Consider the following 17793-nt stretch of genomic DNA (forward strand, 5'->3'; position numbering starts at 1 on the left):
CTGAGGATGTCCAAACACTACAAGACCGGCAACGCCATCCCCGACGAGCTGCTCGACAAACTCATCAAGTCCCGCCTCGCCAACACCGGTGAGTAGCGTGGGTGGGGGCGGGGCGGGCTTCTTTGTTATTCCCCTCCTGTTGCTATGGTAACCGTGACTCTCCCGCAGGCCTGTTTAACCTGAGGCAGATCGTGCTGGCTAAAGTGGATCAGGCGCTGCACACCAGGAACGGGCTGGACGCCGCCGAGGAGTACGGACGCCTCTGTCAGGAAGTCCTGGGAATCCCGGCGTCCCCAGGTACCTTTTCAAATCATGACATCATCGTTAAGGGCGACGTAAAACCCCCGTTTAAACACGTTTTAACCTCCGACCTCTGTCTCTCGCCCTGCAGGGACCAACATGCCGGCGACCTTCGGGCACCTGGCGGGCGGTTACGATGCTCAGTATTACGGGTACCTGTGGAGCGAGGTGTTCTCCATGGACATGTTCTTCACTCGCTTCAAACAGGAGGGAATCATGAACCCCAAGGTCAGAACACAAACGTGTCTCACACGAGACTGAGAACTCAAGTCATGTGACCGGCGTTTTGAAATGTGTGCTGTTCCTTTAAATTCTTCCATTCTGTCCCCTGATTGGTCCTCCAGGTCGGCATGGATTACAGGAGGTTCATCCTGCGGCCCGGCGGCTCCGAGGACGCCTCCGAGATGCTGAGGAAGTTCCTCGGGCGTGAGCCCAAGCAGGAAGCCTTCCTTCTGAGTAAAGGACTAATGGCGGAGCAGCAAACCAGCACGCCGTGTCCCTGCTGACCAATCGCAGCAGCCGGATCTGACTGAACTGTAAAATGTTTCAGAACACAGTCGAGATGAATATGCAGTAAATAAAAGATTTGAGGAGACGTTCTGTGTGAGTACCTGATGTGTGAACGTGAGTGACCTTCAAGGTGACCTTCAAATAAAACCTGACTGATACAAACGCACGCCACCACTACCACCTCTACAGACTGTCTGCACGCCTCCTCTACAGACTGTCTGCACGCCACCTCTACAGACTGTCTGCACGCCACCTCTACAGACTGTCTGCACGCCACCTCTACAGACTGTCTGCACGCCAGTTGTACGTCTCTCTGACGGCTGGGAGGGTCACGGCTCGTTCTGGCTGTAGTTTGTGAAACAGGCGGCGGTGAGGAGGTCTGTGATGTAACGTCCTCAGAGAGCTGCAGAATAACAGCCTGAAGGTGTGAGAGAAGAAGAAACAAAACAACTCTTCTTCTGCTGTTTGAGATGAGATAACAACACCTGTGGGAACAGTGAACACTTGATGTAGCAGCAGAAATGTGTTTTTGTTTTTGCTCAGCATCCTGTCGACTCGATCAGCTATCAACAATATCTTCATCCACATGAAAACACAAACAGGAAGTGATTCTTCTGCTGCGACCATTTCTTATCATTAAATTTCTCCCACATGCTCGGGGTCCGACCGGGTCTTGTTCTGACCCGGCAGATGATTGTGACGGGGTTTTTGTGTTGGGAGTGTCGCACGAAGCAGCAGTGACCTCTGGCGTCCAATCAGGCGTCTCTGTAAGTGTAAGAATTTAAAAAGTCCGGTTAGCACCAATCAGCAACCTCCAGTGTTTAAACATGAAGCTGAAGCTGGAGTGTAACATCCTGCAGTACCTGGAGTGTCCACTAGAGGCTGGCTGCAGTACCTGGAGTGTCCACTAGAGGCTGGCTGCAGTACCTGGAGTGTCCACTAGAGGCTGGCTGCAGCAGCACAGGAAGTCACATACACACCCATTCAAACAGCCTGTTTTTACAGCAGACATGAACATGTTTACAGCCTGCTTCAAAAAACCAAATAGGTGTGATTAGCTCATGTCTCCATCCACACACACTGTACGGGGGGAATGTACACACACACACACACACACTGTACGAGGGGGAATGTTTGATGACTCATCATAGCCACTTATGACATAGTATCCTTTAATCAGCTGCTCCGGTGTGTCACCCTCCTCTCTGTCGTTTGTTTGGTAATTCCCAGCAGTCTGAAATCACCTGTACACAACTCAAGTGTTTGTGTCCTCGGTAGCTTTGTTATCTTCGCTTTCATCATCCTCGTCTTCGTCTTCAGTGTAATTAGCTCCGAGCTGCAGCTGTGAGCGAAGGCCCCCCGGGGGCCCCGCACTCCCAGAGGCCCCGCTTAGTAAACACTCAGGTGAGTCCCAAAGCTGAGCAGGTCTGGTGTTTGTAGTTTACAGACCCGCAGGTAAAGATACTAAAGCTCTCTGAAAACAGGGACGGATCACATTACAATCGTTACCTCAGCCAACAGCCAGCAGGTATCTGTGGGTATGCTAGCTTAGCATGGCTGGCTAATGTTTGGACTTTTTGATTTCAGTCTTAATTAGTTTTTAATGCTGCTTCATTACTTTATTCTGAAGTTTATAAAAAATAGTCTGTAGCTCCGCCCCCTAGTGTTTAAAATGAGTACTGCAGTCTAAACTCTAATCATCACAGAGAGCTGCCCCCCCCCCCTCCTCTCACACAGGTCAGCATGTAGAGACACTGTAGCTTCAGTGTTTAGCCAGCTCTGCATGTGGTGGACACTGTAGCTTCAGTGTTTAGCCAGCTCTACATGTGGTGGACACTGTAGCTTCAGTGTTTAGCCTGCTCTGCATGTGGTGGACACTGTAGCTTCAGTGTTTAGCCAGCTCTGCATGTAGAGACACTGTAGCTTCAGTGTTTAGCCAGCTCTGCATGTGGTGGACACTGTAGCTTCAGTGTTTAGCCAGCTCTGCATGTGGTGGACACTGTAGCTTCAGTGTTTAGCCAGCTCTGCATGTGGTGAACACTGTAGCTTCAGTGTTTAGCCAGCTCTGCATGTGGTGGACACTGTAGCTTCAGTGTTTAGCCAGCTCTGCATGTGGTGGACACTGTAGCTTCAGTGTTTAGCCAGCTCTGCATGGGTCTGTAAAGCTTTCTGCGTTCTAACCTCTCTCCATGTTTCATCTCCAACATTGATCCTAGTTTGAGCAGCTTTCTGCTGCTGGAGCTTATTAGAAACATGCAGAGGCTTTTTAGCTCGGGTACAATCACTTCTATCTGAAGCAGTTCCACTGCCCGCTTCCATCGCTGCAACACCTGTTCACCTGATAACTGCTCTCATATCTGGCAAACCCAGGGGCGTCCAAAACGGCCTTCAAAGCCCCGCCTACCTTCTCTGGTCCAATCAGATCCAGAGCATTCAGGAGCAGAATCTAAAGTTAGAAGGAGGACATACTGGCTGCTGCATTGTTGTCAGAGAAGCTTCAACACAGCAGGTTTCCTTCATGATCACACAGGAAGAGAGCAGCTCTCTGATTGGTCCTTTCATATTTGATTATAAAGAAAAATGGAGGGCTGCTTATGCTGTATAGCAGGTAGAGGAGCAGGAAGGGGACAGGTGTACCACAGGTGGAGGAGCAGGTCATGTGGGTGAGTCGGTTGTCTTGGAGGGAACTCTCTGAGGAAAGCAGCAGGCAGCAGACTACAAAGCAGCAGAGAACGAGCAGCAGACGAGTGGAGCCGGCGAGGAGGAGGATGATGGAGGAGCGTCTCGCAGCAGGAGGACGAGGACGCTTCAGCCTGCAGGACGTCCTGAGAGGACGGACGGGCGGAGCTCAGAGGACGAGGAGCAGCTCCAACATGATCCGAGTGTTCATCAGCTCCACATTCACAGGTCAGAGCAGATTCAAACGCTGACAGTTACAGGAACAAATGAACAAAATAAACCTGAAAAATAATGACCACACATTTAGCCAACACGCAAACAGACCTATCAGCACATACACAAAATACAAAATAGTTTTTCACAAAAACACATCATGATTAAACACATTTTAATCAACATTATTTCACAATTGAAAATAAAAATTGTCATGCTTTTATTTTGAAATGTTGTACTGTCTTGATCTGAGAGTATTTCACTTAATGTGTGCTTTTATTCTGAAATAAAATAATGACCTAAAATGATGTTTTTTAGTGAAGTGATCTGTACATGTAACAGCGTCACTGTTCTGAGATTATTATTATTATCATTATTATCATTATTATTATTATCATTATTATCATTATTATTATTATCATTATTATTATCATTATTATTATTATCATTATTATTATTATTATTATTATCATTATTATTATTATTATTATTATTATTATTATTATTATCATTATTATCATTATTATTATTATTATTATTATTATCATTATTATTATCATTATTATTGTTATTATTATCATTATTATTATCATTATTATTATTATTATTATCATTATTATTATCATTATTATTATTATCATTATTATTATCATTATTATTATTATCATTATCATTATTATTATTATAATTATTATTATTATTATCATTATCATTATTATTATTATTATTATTATTATTATCATGTTTATCTTAAAAGCTGCCGTCTGAAATATGGAACAGAAACAGTCGATGAGTTTCCTCTTTTACACAGTGTGATGTGTTCAAAAAGAATCCCAGCCGTTAGAAATAAAGTTTTTAGGCAGTGCAGTGGTTCTCTCTGTCTCCTCTCAGTGAGGAGGTTGCTGGTTTGAATCCCTGTCTGACAGGAGCCTCTCAGTCAGGAGGTTGCTGGTATGAATCCCTGTCTGACAGGAGCCTCTGTGTGGAGTCTGCATGGCGTGGTTTCTCTCCCTCCACCCTCAGAGCTTCTGTTTGTTCAGATCTAAACTTCCTCAGGTTTAAGATTCGTGACCTCTGCAGGTTTGACTTGTGTGTTGAGTGACCTTTGACCTCTTTGTCTCTGCTGTCTGGTCAGATATGAGCAGCGAGAGGAAAGCCCTGCTGGAGAAAGCTTACCCAGAAGTCCTTGCTTTCTGTCGCGGCCTGGGGCTGGTGTTTGAGGTCAGTCTTTGTTGTTTTTTACAGCATTTTATAAAACAATCGAGACCTCGCAGAAAGATAGAAGTATGATATACACAGTTCTTAAAGGTGTAGTACGCATCTTTCAGTCTCACGTTCGCTCCCGTCTCTCAAACCAAAAGAAAGCCGTCCCTTCCTCCTTCATCCCTCCTCTGCCTCCACACATGCCCCGCCCCTTCCTGTTTCACCACCTCGTGTCTGTGAGACGGAGAAATAAACTTCATTATTTGATCAGTTATTTTCTTCTCTTTGCAAACTTTGTTTATTCTCCTTCAACTGTACGATGGCGAGGAAACGGCGCATTACACCTTTCCTTGTAGCTTCCCTGAGTGTGCGAGGCTTTCTGTCATTCCCTCGTGTGGTGGAGGCGGGGCTAAAGGACTAGAGAGGGAGGAGTTCTCACATGTTTGAGCCTCTGAGATAAACGTAAACAAGCTGAAGGACATTCTGTCCCGTCTGCGTGAACACAGAGCTGAGAACAACAAACAACATCAGTCAGGACAAAGAGTTACCTTTAAGATGCATAGTGTGGATATTCAGAGAGCCTTCAGGCGGCGAGGACAACACAAGGTCGACTTCGCAGAGCGAACGTCTTTATGGCGTTAATCTTCCCAGCGCAGGGTGAGTAAACACCTCCTCCCTGACGCCTGAGGTCACTTCCTGTTCAGGTGGTGGATCTGCGATGGGGGATTCGAGGTGTCTCGTCTGGAGACCACGAGACCTGTGAGGTCTTTCTGCAGGAGATCCAGAACTGTCAGAGGATCTCAGCCGGACCTTCCTTCATCGTGAGAAACCTCAACGTTTATTTCAACATCCTTTAGTGTGATGATTGTGAAACTTATCTCAGCGTTAGTGAAGCCAGATTACTCAAAGATACTCTCGGTACCCGTCTTGTGTTTCTTGGTAAACAGTCTTCTTCTTCTTCTGGCTCTCAAGGCTCTGCTGGGGAACCGGTACGGCCACCGAGCTCTTCCTCGCATCATCCCAGAGAAACAATTTGAAGCTCTGTTGTCCAAACTCTCCAAAAACCCTGAAGGCACCAAGCAGCTGAGTCGGTGGTTCTTGAAGGACAACAATGCCGTCCCGCCTGTCTACGTCCTTCAGCCTATCACAGCTCACTTTCCCCACTTTGGTGACCTTAGACCTGAGAGTGGGCCGCAGCGTGACAAAGACGTCCTCTCCTGGCGTTTCACAGAGAATCAACTGTTGCAGCTCCTACGCTCGGCCGCCACTGACTCCGAGGCAGCCGGTGACATCACGGCCGAGCAGAGACAGCGCTTCTTCACATCAGGTCAGAGACGATCACGCGGTCTGTCTTCGTTTCCTAAAAGTCTTTATGCAAGCTGAGCGTCTTCCTGTTCTGGTCCACAGTCACCGAGCGAGAGTTCCAGCACGGCTTGTTCACGGACGTCGAGGATCAGTCCGCTCTGCTCTTCATCCGGGAGATTCCTCGCCAGAGAGTGAGGGACGGCCCCAAACGTCTCGCCAAGTACATGGACCTGAATGCGGATGGCCTGCTGGACGCAGAAGCTCAAGGACTCCTCAGCAGTCTGAAGGCCCGCCTCTACGCCTCGTCACAGAAGATGCTGAACCTGCACTGTGTGGAGCTCAGCAAAGGAAGCATCGACCCCAAACGTAAGGAGCACGCTCAGTACCTGGACAGCGTCTGCGAGCAGTTTGTCTCTCAGATGAAGGCGAGGATCGGAGCGGTGGGGGAGACGTCGGTGGCAGAGAGGAGGAGGAAGGTTTGGGGAAACATCGAGGAAGAAAAGGATGAAATCCCAGAGTGGCTGATTGAGGAGGTTGGACGTCACACCGCCATGACCAACGAGCTGTGCAGAGGTCTCCACGGCAGGGAGGGCCTCCTGGGGAAACTCAGCCTCGCCATGTGGGAGAGGACCGCCGTCCCTCACGGCCCGCTGGTGGTGCACGGGGCCGCTGGGATGGGGAAGACTGCTCTGCTGTGCAAACTGGTGCAGGAGATGCGTGGCGTCTTGGAGGGCGGGGCGGTGGTGGTAAACAGGTTGTTGGCGGCTGGTCATCCTCACAGACCAGACATCGACCACGTCCTCCGCAGCGTCTGCTTCCAGATCTGCTTGGCGTGTGGTTTGGCTCCGCCCAACCCGCTGACGGCAAACACTCACCTGGACCTGCTGCAGTTCTTCAGAAACGTCCTCGCCGATGTCTCGCAGCAGAGGAACACTGTGCTCATCGTCCTGGACGCGCTGGATCAGCTGTCAGACCAACATCACGCCCACAAACTTTACTGGCTCCCCACCGACCTCCCGCCCAACATCCACCTGGTGGTCTCCATGGATACCAACAGTGAGGTCTTCGCTAACATGCGGCTGAAGCTCGAGACTTTGGAGAGTTTCTTTGCGGTGGAGCGTTTGTCTCGTGACGAGGGGAAGCAGGTGATGGAGTCGTACCTGCGAGCCTCTCAGCGAGCCCTGACCCCGGAGCAGAGCGACGCCGCGCTGCAGAGCTTCGACTCCTCCGGCTGTCCGCTGCACCTCAAGCTGATTCTGTCTGCAGCCAAACGCTGGACGTCCTCCACCCCGCTCACACACACACACCTGGGCGCAAACACACAGGAAATGATGTCACAGCTCCTGCAGATGCTCGAGGACAAACACGGGAAAGAATTGGTGGGCGGGGCCTTAGGATACATCACCCTGGCAAGGTAAGATGATTGCTGTGAGCAAGGAACTCTGTAGAAACAAGTTGGTGTCTTTCAGGAGAATTCCAGTATTTTAATCTGCCGAGGTTTGGGCTGAGCGTCGACCTCACTAAGTACGACTGTTCATCATATGAGCAACATAAATCTTCAAATTTCTCTTTCTGAAAATCTTTAAAAAAAACATTGAAGCCAAAAAAACAAAAACGATGACAAACTGAAGTTTTGTCTCTTCAGGGAAGGTCTACTGGAGTCTGAACTGCGTGATGTCATGTCCCTGGATGATGATGTCATCACTGAGGTTTACAGGTACTCCCTCCCTCCGACACCCTCGTTGATCCGGCTGCCCCCCCTCCTCTGGGCTCGACTCAGACGGGACCTCGAGGATCTGCTGGAGGAGCGCTGGACTAACGGAGTTGCCGCCATCGCCATCATCAACAGGTACAGACAACATGAACATTGACTGTGAGCTCGGAGGTCAGGTGTTTGACTGACATGGCTGTGTGCAGGCGTCTGTGTGAGGTGGTTTCAGCCCGGTATCTGACATCAGAACGGAGGGGGCGGAGTCTTAGGGTCCTGGCGGAGTACTTCCTGGGTCGGTGGTCGGGGAAACTGAAGCCGGTGGCTCTCCCTGGTCTGTCACTGCTCCTCTCCGACAGAAAGGTAGGAACCGATCCTCTGATGGCAACCAGCAGGAGTCCAGTCTGGTAAAGTCCTGGTCAGGTCAGGGATCTGCCCCCATAACACATATCACACTTAAAGTTGACTTCAAAGTTCTTTTTGTACCTTTACTTGAGCAGGACTTGATTACTGTTACCTGTCGCTGGCAGTGTTTTTTCTGTCTGTCCATGGAGACTTATGATTGGCTGTTTGGCATCACAGGTCCCGCCCCAGCCGCTGTGGTTTGCTTCTGAATTGGCTAACGTCAGGAAGCTCCAGGAGCTGCCGTATCACCTGCTGCACGCCGGCCTGTGGGACGAACTCCGACGGGAAGTCATCGGTGAGATGATAAATCTGTGAAGCCCCGCCCCCCCGTCCTCTCTAGAGTGGATGTTCACACAGGTCACCATGTGGTGGCCACTGTAGCTTCAGTGTTTAGCCAGCTCTGCATGTGGTGGCCACTGTAGCTTCAGTGTTTAGCCAGCTCTGCATGTGGTGGACACTGTAGCTTCAGTGTTTAGCCAGCTCTGCATGTGGTGGCCACTGTAGCTTCAGTGTTTAGCCAGCTCTGCATGTGGTGGACACTGTAGCTTCAGTGTTTAGCCAGCTCTGCATGTGGTGGACACTGTAGCTTCAGTGTTTAGCCAGCTCTGCATGTGGTGGACACTGTAGCTTCAGTGTTTAGCCAGCTCTGCATGTGGTGGACACTGTTGCTTCAGTGTTTAGCCAGCTCTGCATGTGGTGGACACTGTAGCTTCAGTGTTTAGCCAGCTCTGCATGTGGTGGACACTGTAGCTTCAGTGTTTAGCCAGCTCTGCATGTGGTGGACACTGTAGCTTCAGTGTTTAGCCAGCTCTGCATGGGTCTGTAAAGCTTTCTGCGTTCTAACCTCTCTCCATGTTTCATCTCCAACATTGATCCTAGTTTGAGCAGCTTTCTGCTGCTGGAGCTTATTAGAAACATGCAGAGGCTTTTTAGCTCGGGTACAATCACTTCTATCTGAAGCAGTTCCACTGCCCGCTTCCATCGCTGCAACACCTGTTCACCTGATAACTGCTCTTAACTTTTGTGTTGTCAATGTTTTTGTCAGGCAGTGCAGAGTGGCTGTTCTGCAAAAGCCGGGTGTGCGGGGTGTCCAGTGTGATCCAGGACCTGGACCAGTGCTCCAGGTACATGGACTGCACTGAGACCAGACTGATTCAGAACACTCTAGTCCTCATCAAACCCAGTCTGGACTTCCTGGAGGGTCACATGGGTCAGTAAGTCTGTGAGCTGCACAGCTTTATCATCTTTAATAAACAAAGAGAGCCTGAGTCATGAACGGACCGTGCAGCCACGCGTGAAGGGCTAACCGTGCTGCAGCGCTAACCGTGCTGCAGCGCTAACCGTGCTGCAGCGCTAACCGTGCTGCAGCGCTAACCGTGGCTGCAGCGCTAACGGCTCGTCTGTGTGTTGGTGCTTGGTGTTTGCACATATTTAAATGAATCATTATAATGACGTTTTTTTCTCTTCCTGTTTAAATCAGCCTAATTTTAAAAATTCACATATGATGGAGCTTACAGCTACGCACAGCTCACTGTTACCATGACAACGACTGACTGGAGTGTGTTCCTTCTGGTTTCAGATATGTCTCTGTTCTACACCGAGCTGTTAGCCAGACTCTGCTCCTTGGCGAAGCCTTTCCCCTCTGTGATTGGCCAACTGTGCAGCCAATGTGAAGAGTGGTTGCTCACGTGTCCGGAGCCGATCCTCATCCCTAAGTGCAGCTTCCTGCAGCAGCCAGGGGGGGCGCTGCAGCACACGCTGACTGGACTTCAGGGAGGTCAGTGGAGCTGACGGATCTGTGCAGAGTGTCGGCTGCTACAGAGGTTTGACCTCCTCTTGTGTCCTCAGGTGTTCTCTGTCTGGACCTCAGTTTGGAGGCGGAGCTTCTGGTCGCAGGTTCAGATGACGGCGTGATAGTCGTGTGGAGCCTCGTGGACCAACAGCTCGTCTTCTCCCTGATTGGACACACAGGTGAACTAAAACGTATTATTAATACTGTAGCATTAAATTAAAGACATTTATTATGAACTTATAATGTGTTTTATTTAGGCGCAGTTTTGTCTGTCAAAGTGCTTGAAAGCTCCGCCCACTGCCTGTCATTGGCCGCTGATGGCTCTCTGAGGAGGTGGAGCCTAACAAATGGCAAACAGCTGCTCTGCATCCAGGAGGCGGTGCCAGTTGACTCCACCCCTTGGTCATCACACCTCCACCTGTCCAAGCAGCTGATGTTTGTTTACACCAACAAACAGGTGTGACTGCTACAAACACCATGTGATCAAAGTCGATGCTGTGATTGGATGAAACGTCTTCCTGTTTGTTGTTGATGTCTCAGGTGAAGGTTGTGGCGTCCGGACGGCTCCGAGCTCTTCAGCAGCAGTGACGACGGCTCGCTGGTTCTGGGAGTTCTGGAGGATTCTGTGGTGTCTCTGTGCGACTCTGGTCGGGTCCGAATATTTAACCCTTTAAGCGGGCTTCAGACTCTGCAGACTCAGCTGGAAAACTCACAGAGACGTCTGACGCCGGTGAAATCTGTAACGCTACCCGAAACGAGGGAAAGTGTTCCTGGTTTCTAAAGAAGGATTTCTTTATCAGGGGAGTAAAAAAGTCTTTACATCACGAGAGAGAGAGAGAGAGAGAGAGAGAGAGAGAGAGAGAGAGAGAGAGAGAGAGAGAGAGAGAGAGAGAGAGAGAGAGAGAGAGAGAGAGAGAGAGAGAGAGAGAGAGAGAGAGAGAGAGAGAGAGAAGAGAGAGAGAGAGAGAGAGAGAGAGAGAGACAGACAGACAGACAGACAGACAGACAGACAGACAGACAGACAGACAGACAGACAGACAGACAGACAGACAGACAGACAGACAGACAGACAGACAGACAGACAGACAGACAGACAGACAGAGAGAGAGAGAGAGAGAGAGACAGAGAGAGAGAGACAGGACAGAGAGAGAGAGAGAGAGAGAGAGAGAGAGACAGACAGAGAAGAGAGAGAGAGATGAGAGAGACAGAGACACAGAGAGAGAGAGAGAGACAGAGAGAGAGAGAGACAGAGAGAGACAGAGAGAGAGAGACGAGAGAGGGGGAAGAGAGAGACAGAGAGACAGAGAGAGACAGAGAGAGACAGAGAGACAGAGACAGAGAGAGACAGAGAGAGACAGAGAGAGAGACAGAGAGAGAGAGAGAGAGAGAGAAGCAGTGTTGTCTCGTGGCTCCTCTGCTTGATGCACGTTATCGATCATCAGGAGGTGTAACTGTGTTTTACGAGTGCAGTTGCAGTCTGAAACCTGAAGGCGGCGCCAAAGCACACCAAAGCAAATCCCTCCATGTTGTTTCTTTAAAAGGTTTAAATTCAGGGTGGATCACTGAAGGAAAGCAGAAAGTTTATTTTGGATTGTTTGTGTCTGCAGATTTCACGGACAGGGAAAACACAGCGTCTGTGAGTTTTCCTCTGGCTCCTTCTCTGCTTTCAGTCACCGAGGACGAAGACATCCTGATGGCAGGTAAAACTGTCTTCAGCCAGACCGTCTGTTTGAATGTGTCTCAGCTGCAGCAGCTGTGAAGATGAGACCCTCCAGCGATCCTTCACGTGATGAGGTGAAGCTGTCTCTGCTTCCTCTGCAGGCGCTGATCGTACTCTGAGCCTGTTTAAACATCGGCGGAGACGCTGTGGACGGATTCCTCGACCTCCAACACGACCGACTGCGTCCTGTCCGCCTGCATCTCATCCGACTGCAGAGTGATCGCCTCCGGAGCAGCAGACCAACTCATACGAGTACGAACACGGCAGTCAGCCTCTCTGATCCACATGACTCTCCAGGTTCTGTGCGTCCTCATGTCCTCATGTCTTTGTGTCTCCTGTCCCTGTCAGATCTGGTCGGTGACCACGGGGGGAACCTTGTTGGACTCTCTGTGTGGTTCAGACGCTGCAGTGACCTCCGTGTTCCTGCATAAAGACCTGCTGCTTTCAGCCTCGAGTCGGGCGCCGCCTGTGTTCACCTGTGGAGTCTGAAATACAACGACAGCCACAAACCGCCCCGCCCACATCCCTGCGGGCTGCGCCACACGTCGCCCTCGCCAAGGACGCAGAGCGAGTCTTCTACGTCAGGCTGCAGAGCCAGACGGAGGTCATCGGATGGAACAACCTCACAGGTGACCGGACGTCCCAACCTGACAGAAGGAGCTGCTGGTGTCTCCCCCTTGGTGTCTCCTCCTGGTGTCTCCCCCTGGTGTCTCCTCCTGGTGTCTCCCCCTGGTGTCTCCCCCCGGTTGTCCCCCCCCCCCCGAGCTCTGAACTGGTCCTGTCTCTCTGCAGGTTCTGTGTCCGAGCGTTTCGCGGTCTCAGCTCAGGTCTGCTGTCTGGACGTCGCTCAGCACAAACGTCTCTTCTGTTCTGCGGTCTGAGGACGGGCACCGTGCTCATCTACCCGTTGTCCCTCCCCCAGGAGACGCTGTGTCTCCCCCCCCCGGAGAGCCTGAGCAGGGTGCTGTGCCTCGCCGTCAGCTCGCAGGAGAAGCAGGTGGCGGTGGCCTACGAGGGCCTGCTGTGTCTGTTTGAGATCACCACCAGGGACAGCTTCCCCACGGTGGAGGGGCCCCTGAAGACGGTACCCCTGTCCCCTTCCCTCCCACGCCCCCCTGTCCTCCATGGCGCTGCTCCGGACCGCAGGCTGCTGTACGGGACGAGCTGCGGCGAGGTGAAGCTGCTGGACTTGAGCAGCGGCAGCAGCTCTGATCTGGAGCTCATCGCAGCAGAGTGACGTGTGTGACGCTCAGTAACTGGGGGACGCACTCCGCCCCTGGTGGGCTCCGAGGACGCCGTCCAGAGGCTGTGGGCCCTGAACCCACCGGTCCTGGACCACACCATGGAGTTTAAGGTCAGGACTAGCTACGGTGGATCAGCTTCAAATGTTTTCAACACAGACGATCATAGACTTCCGTTTTAAAAATCACATCAACATTCGGCCGTTTCAGGGATTTTTCTTCGAGGGCGTCCTCGCCGCCGCGTTCTCTGAAAGCGATAAGTTTGTCTTCACGGGATCTCAGGACAGGACGGTCAAAGTGTGGGACGTCGCTTCAGGTAACGGACGGGGTATTTAAAGGGGAAGTTCCTCTGTGGGTCTTTGAACTCACCTCAGAAACTGAAATGTCCCACTCTTATGACAGACACTGAACCTCTCATAAACGCTGTGATGTTCTGAGGGTTGATGGGAAATGGAGTTCTCTCAGGTGTTTGTGTTTTCCTCCCGTCTCTCAGGTAACCTTCTGCACGTGCAGTACGTCTACTCGCCGGTGCTCAGGATGGTGGCGTTCAGGAACGGCTTCGTGGCGTTGTCTCGTGGGGGGCCTCGGTCATCCGGGAGGTGTTCCGGTGTCCGGATCACGTCAGTCCGGACTGGAACCCTCTGAGGAACGTGAAGGCGCAGTACAGAGTCACCTCCAGGGAGAAGAAGCCGGGCGCTCTGCAGAGCTCCGTGTCCGACCTGCAGGACTTTAACCCCCGCCCAGTTCAACCTGAACCTCATGAGCATGCTCAAAGCCAAACCGTCCTCCGCCTGTCTCATACTGTAGGACAGCGAGGTCCAACCTGCGGCTCCAGGCCTGAACAGGTCCTGAGCCTATAATCACGTGTGCATCTTCTTTTTAGTCTGAAACATGTTGTAGAGTGGAGACGGACGATGATCTGAACGCAGCTGTGGCGTGCTCTCTCTCTGACCACCTGAGGGCGCCACCGTCCCTGAAGGGCCCTAAAGACTGAACCTGTCTTTACTCCCTTTGGGTTTTATTTTCAACTCCGTCGCACTTTGAGATTTGTTTACACAAGTTGTAAAATGGGGTAAAAATAAAATGTATGATTATTAATATCACTTACGCCCTTATATGGAGGCGACAGTGGCTCCTGCATGTCTCTCTCTCCCTGGTCTCCCGTGTCTGTCCTATCTCTGCACTAAAGGCAATAAAATGTCACATCGCCGCTGAGCTTCCCGTCAGGTCGGTGTTTGGAAACGAGGCTGAAGTTGATGATGTCATTTAAGACCTCCGTTGTGATTGGACGGAAGCCACAGTGGAAGTGTTGTGATCAGAATCCTTTCAGACCCGTCCTGTCAGTAACTGGTTTGGGTTCACGGATCAGCACCTGTTGAACCTGCTGACTCGTGCTGCCTTCACTGACCTCCTGAATCTCTGAGTAAACATTTGGTCCCTTTGGAGGGAAACAGACACCTGAGCGTGAAGCTGCTGCAGGTGTTTCCTGTGAATCACTGCTCTGTGAGTCAAACATTAACAGACGTGAGCTGAGCGCCGCTCACAGCGAGCAGCACGCTCACTCTGCAGCTGAGCGCTCTTTGTGATCGGACGCAGCCATGGACAGACTTGTTGGGGTCACTTCCTGTGTGTTGATGGCGGTCGCGGCGGTGTCGGCTCAGACAGGTACGACCTTTAGAACTCTTTAAACACATTTGTCCAGCTGATCGGGTCGAAACAGGTCGCAGTGGGCCGGGTCACAAACCTTTACAGACGAGCTGATAGAAGAATAATGTTGATTTAAAGGAGCAGTATGTAGCTGACGCCTAGTGTTTGGAAGGAGTACTGCAGCCTACATTCTGAACACGGTTTTATTTGAGCCGGATCCTTCCAGAACCTCCTACATGTTGTTTGTTTCCTGTTTGAATCATGGCGAGCCGCCATGGCGGTTCAGGTCACGTAACCAGAGCTCAGGTGAGGAGTTACTGTCGACCATGTTGGTCCATGGGGGGGGGGGGGTCAGCATGCCACTCTGACACCGAGCGAAGACAACGACTGACTGACTCCACTTCAGTGATTGTTGGTTGATTATTAACTCGTGAGGACGAGGAAGTAATCGCTCCTGTTAATATCATAAAAGACATTTTTATAACTTTATTAACCCTTTAACGACAGCTCAGAAATAAACCTGCTGCTGGGAACTTTAAAATCTCTGACATGTGTTCTTATGACGAAGATGTTTCCCTTCATATGAAGGTTAAATAAACTCCATGTGTCTCGATCTGTCTCAACCAATGAGGAGAGACGTCCATCCTCTCTGTCAGGGAGGTTTTCCACTGCTGTGGTTTAAAGTTTGTGAGCAGTCTACTGGCCCCCTACTGGTCTGGGGGCCCCAAGCAGCGCCTCTGGAAAAGGGACCTGATGCTTTTATTGTGAAAAGCTACGTGAGTGCCACGTTTCACCGATGATTCAAACGTTGTTTATTTTGTTGCTGCGTCGGGTTCAGCTCAGCCCCGACGAGCGTCTGCTGCCTCAGTGGCTCACCGGCATCATCGCCCTGGCTGGATTCCTCTTCCTCTGCTTCGTCGTCTTCCTGGTGAAGAAGGCGTGGTTTGAAGAGTCTGGCAGGTGAGTGAAACGCCACAGACACGTCTCCACCGCACACGGCAGGATTTGATCCCGTGTTCTTTGACGTGTTTGTGCAGCAGCAAGCGTCTTCGGTCCGAGGCACGTGACAGAAAACGACTTCGTTATGACCCAAGAAAACATGTACGGACACCCGTCTGGACCTGGTCAGGTAAGAACATCAGAACACTTCCTGTTTGTATGTAACAGCTGGTTCATGACATGTTCTGGTGTTTTCTGCAGGAGGAAACCAGAAGAAGAGTTCGAGAACACCTACGAGACCACTCTGGACCTGGTCAGGTGGGAACATCCGTCCATCATTTTTTAAGATGTTTGTTTGAAACTGTCTTTAGGTCTAATAACTCAGGTTCTCTGAAAAAGGATCAAAGTAAATCCATCATCTGATCAACCAATCACAGCCTCCCTGTCTCCCTGCTCTGATGAACCAATCACAGCCTCCCTGCTCTCTAATCAACCAATCACAGCCTCCCTGTCTCCCTGCTCTCTGATGAACCAATCACAGCCTCCCTGCTCTCTGATGAACCAATCACAGCCTCCCTGTCTCCCTGCTCTCTGATGAACCAATCACAGCCTCCCTGCTCTCTGATGAACCAATCACAGCCTCCCTGCTCTCTGATGAACCAATCACAGCCTCCCTGCTCTCTGATGAACCAATCACAGCCTCCCTGCTACTTCATGAATCATGCTAGTTTTAGGAAATTAGCCCCCTGCTTTAACTCTTTTGATACGGATCTTTAAATGGAAGGTTTAAAGGAGCAGTATGTAACTCTGACACCTAGTGTTCAGAACGGGTACTGCAGTCAGAGACGTGAAATCATCAAAGACTGATTATCTTCTCACCTTGCGTCTGTTTTTGGTTGATCAGGAACAAAGACGACATGAACGCCTTCAACAACCACGCCTTTGACAGCAACGAAGCCAAGGTGACCTCCATGTGACCGTCCTGCAGCGACCCTATTGGCTGACGTCCTCTCCAACCCTTCAACCAATCAAACATTCACGACAATGCTTCCTGCAGAAAACATGAATTTTGAAATTGTTTTTGTTGATGTCTTTGTTTGGTTGTAAACTCGTTTAGAGAAATCAGCTGTTTTAGATGTTGGATGATTTTAAAGATGATGAATCTGTTACTGTTTGTTTTTCTCGCTCTTCTCCTCGCTAAGATAATAAAACACGAAGGTCGTCTGTCAGCTGATCCGTGTGCTGAGTCATAAGTGATCTTCTTTTAACAAACTGCTGAGTCGACTCTCATTACTGATCCATGAAACAACATGTTATTAATAATTAATCACCACAACAGGAACCTTATTGGGCTGGAAAACAGGTGTTAGACTGGTGTGTTTAAGGACAGTGGGACAGGGGAGCGTCAGTGGAAAGGTTAAGGTTTACTTCAAAGTCTGAATTAATAATCCGGACATTCTGGTCTCAGTTGAGTTTGTTGTCTGTAGTAACAAAGGGGCAGTCAAGTGTCTGTGGTGAGTTCACTGTCTGTAAGGAGCGTGGGACAGCTGAGCGTCAGTTCTAAATGAAACACAAACTCAGCAGCTGGTCATGTTGTTGTGCTCCCTTTACTTTTTATTAAAACACAGACGACTCAGGACGAGTCAAACAAACACAATAATCTGAACACACATGAAGATCCTTCACAACATTTTCACAGCTCGTTCGACGTCCGAGTCGACGGACGGACGGACACGTTGATTCAAGTCGTGAAACCTGCTGACGTGACGTGACGTGATTCATCAGAGCTGAAGTGTGAAAACACGAGAATATCTGTGTTTTAAAATGAACAGAGGGAAGCCTGAGGTACAAAACGAAAGGGTTCATGTTTGTGGCTCTAAAACGCCTTAAAGGGATTTTTAGCATCGCAAACGAACGACTTCAGAAAAGAGTTCACGACATTAAATGTGGTTTTTAAACATTTTATTTATTAGCTCAATAAATTTACGTCAAATCTAATTTTGTTAGCTTCTTGTTAAAAAGCACGTGAACATATATTTGAATTTAAACGTTTTACTCTTGAAGAATCTAGGCTAACAGTTTCCCTCCGTTTCCAGTCTTTGTGCTAAGCTAGGCTAACCACATCCTGCCA

At 50.0% G+C, this 17793-nt stretch overlaps 2 protein-coding genes and 1 long non-coding RNA gene across 3 annotated transcripts in view; all 3 read left to right on the plus strand.

Moving 5' to 3' along the window:
- The window catches only part of thop1 (thimet oligopeptidase 1), a 6322-nt gene extending 5466 nt beyond the window's left edge, over positions 1–856 (plus strand). The window contains exons 11-14 of the mRNA XM_079351361.1: positions 1–88; positions 169–297; positions 392–528; positions 645–856. The exon at positions 1–88 is cut by the window's left edge and continues 99 nt beyond it. Coding sequence (XP_079207487.1) covers positions 1–88; positions 169–297; positions 392–528; positions 645–806 — 516 coding nt within the window. The 3' untranslated portion in view covers positions 807–856. The remainder of the gene's footprint in view (positions 89–168; positions 298–391; positions 529–644) is intronic.
- Positions 857–3420: 2564 nt separating this feature from the next.
- On the plus strand, positions 3421–13939 carry nwd1 (NACHT and WD repeat domain containing 1). Its single transcript, XM_079351058.1, is given in 29 exon segments — positions 3421–3717; positions 4838–4923; positions 5610–5726; positions 5878–6232; positions 6313–7624; positions 7856–8059; positions 8128–8281; positions 8501–8618; positions 9369–9533; positions 9903–10100; positions 10172–10294; positions 10373–10572; positions 10656–10664; positions 10666–10879; positions 11786–11815; positions 11937–11962; positions 11964–12011; positions 12013–12087; positions 12184–12322; positions 12628–12695; positions 12698–12916; positions 12918–12972; positions 12975–13052; positions 13055–13110; positions 13112–13189; positions 13287–13392; positions 13570–13658; positions 13661–13810; positions 13812–13939. Coding segments are annotated over 29 exon segments (4794 nt in total). The 5' UTR covers positions 3421–3467; the 3' UTR covers positions 13884–13939.
- A 1847-nt stretch (positions 13940–15786) lies between these two features.
- Positions 15787–16934, plus strand: LOC306828680. Its single transcript, XR_013779761.1, has 3 exons — positions 15787–15852; positions 15924–15980; positions 16567–16934. It is a non-coding gene; the product is annotated as an uncharacterized lncRNA (long non-coding RNA).
- The last annotated feature ends 859 nt before the right edge of the window (positions 16935–17793 follow it).

This window comes from Symphodus melops, assembly GCF_947650265.1.
Source record: "Symphodus melops genome assembly, chromosome: 8".
Classification (NCBI taxonomy): Eukaryota; Metazoa; Chordata; class Actinopteri; order Labriformes; family Labridae; genus Symphodus; species Symphodus melops.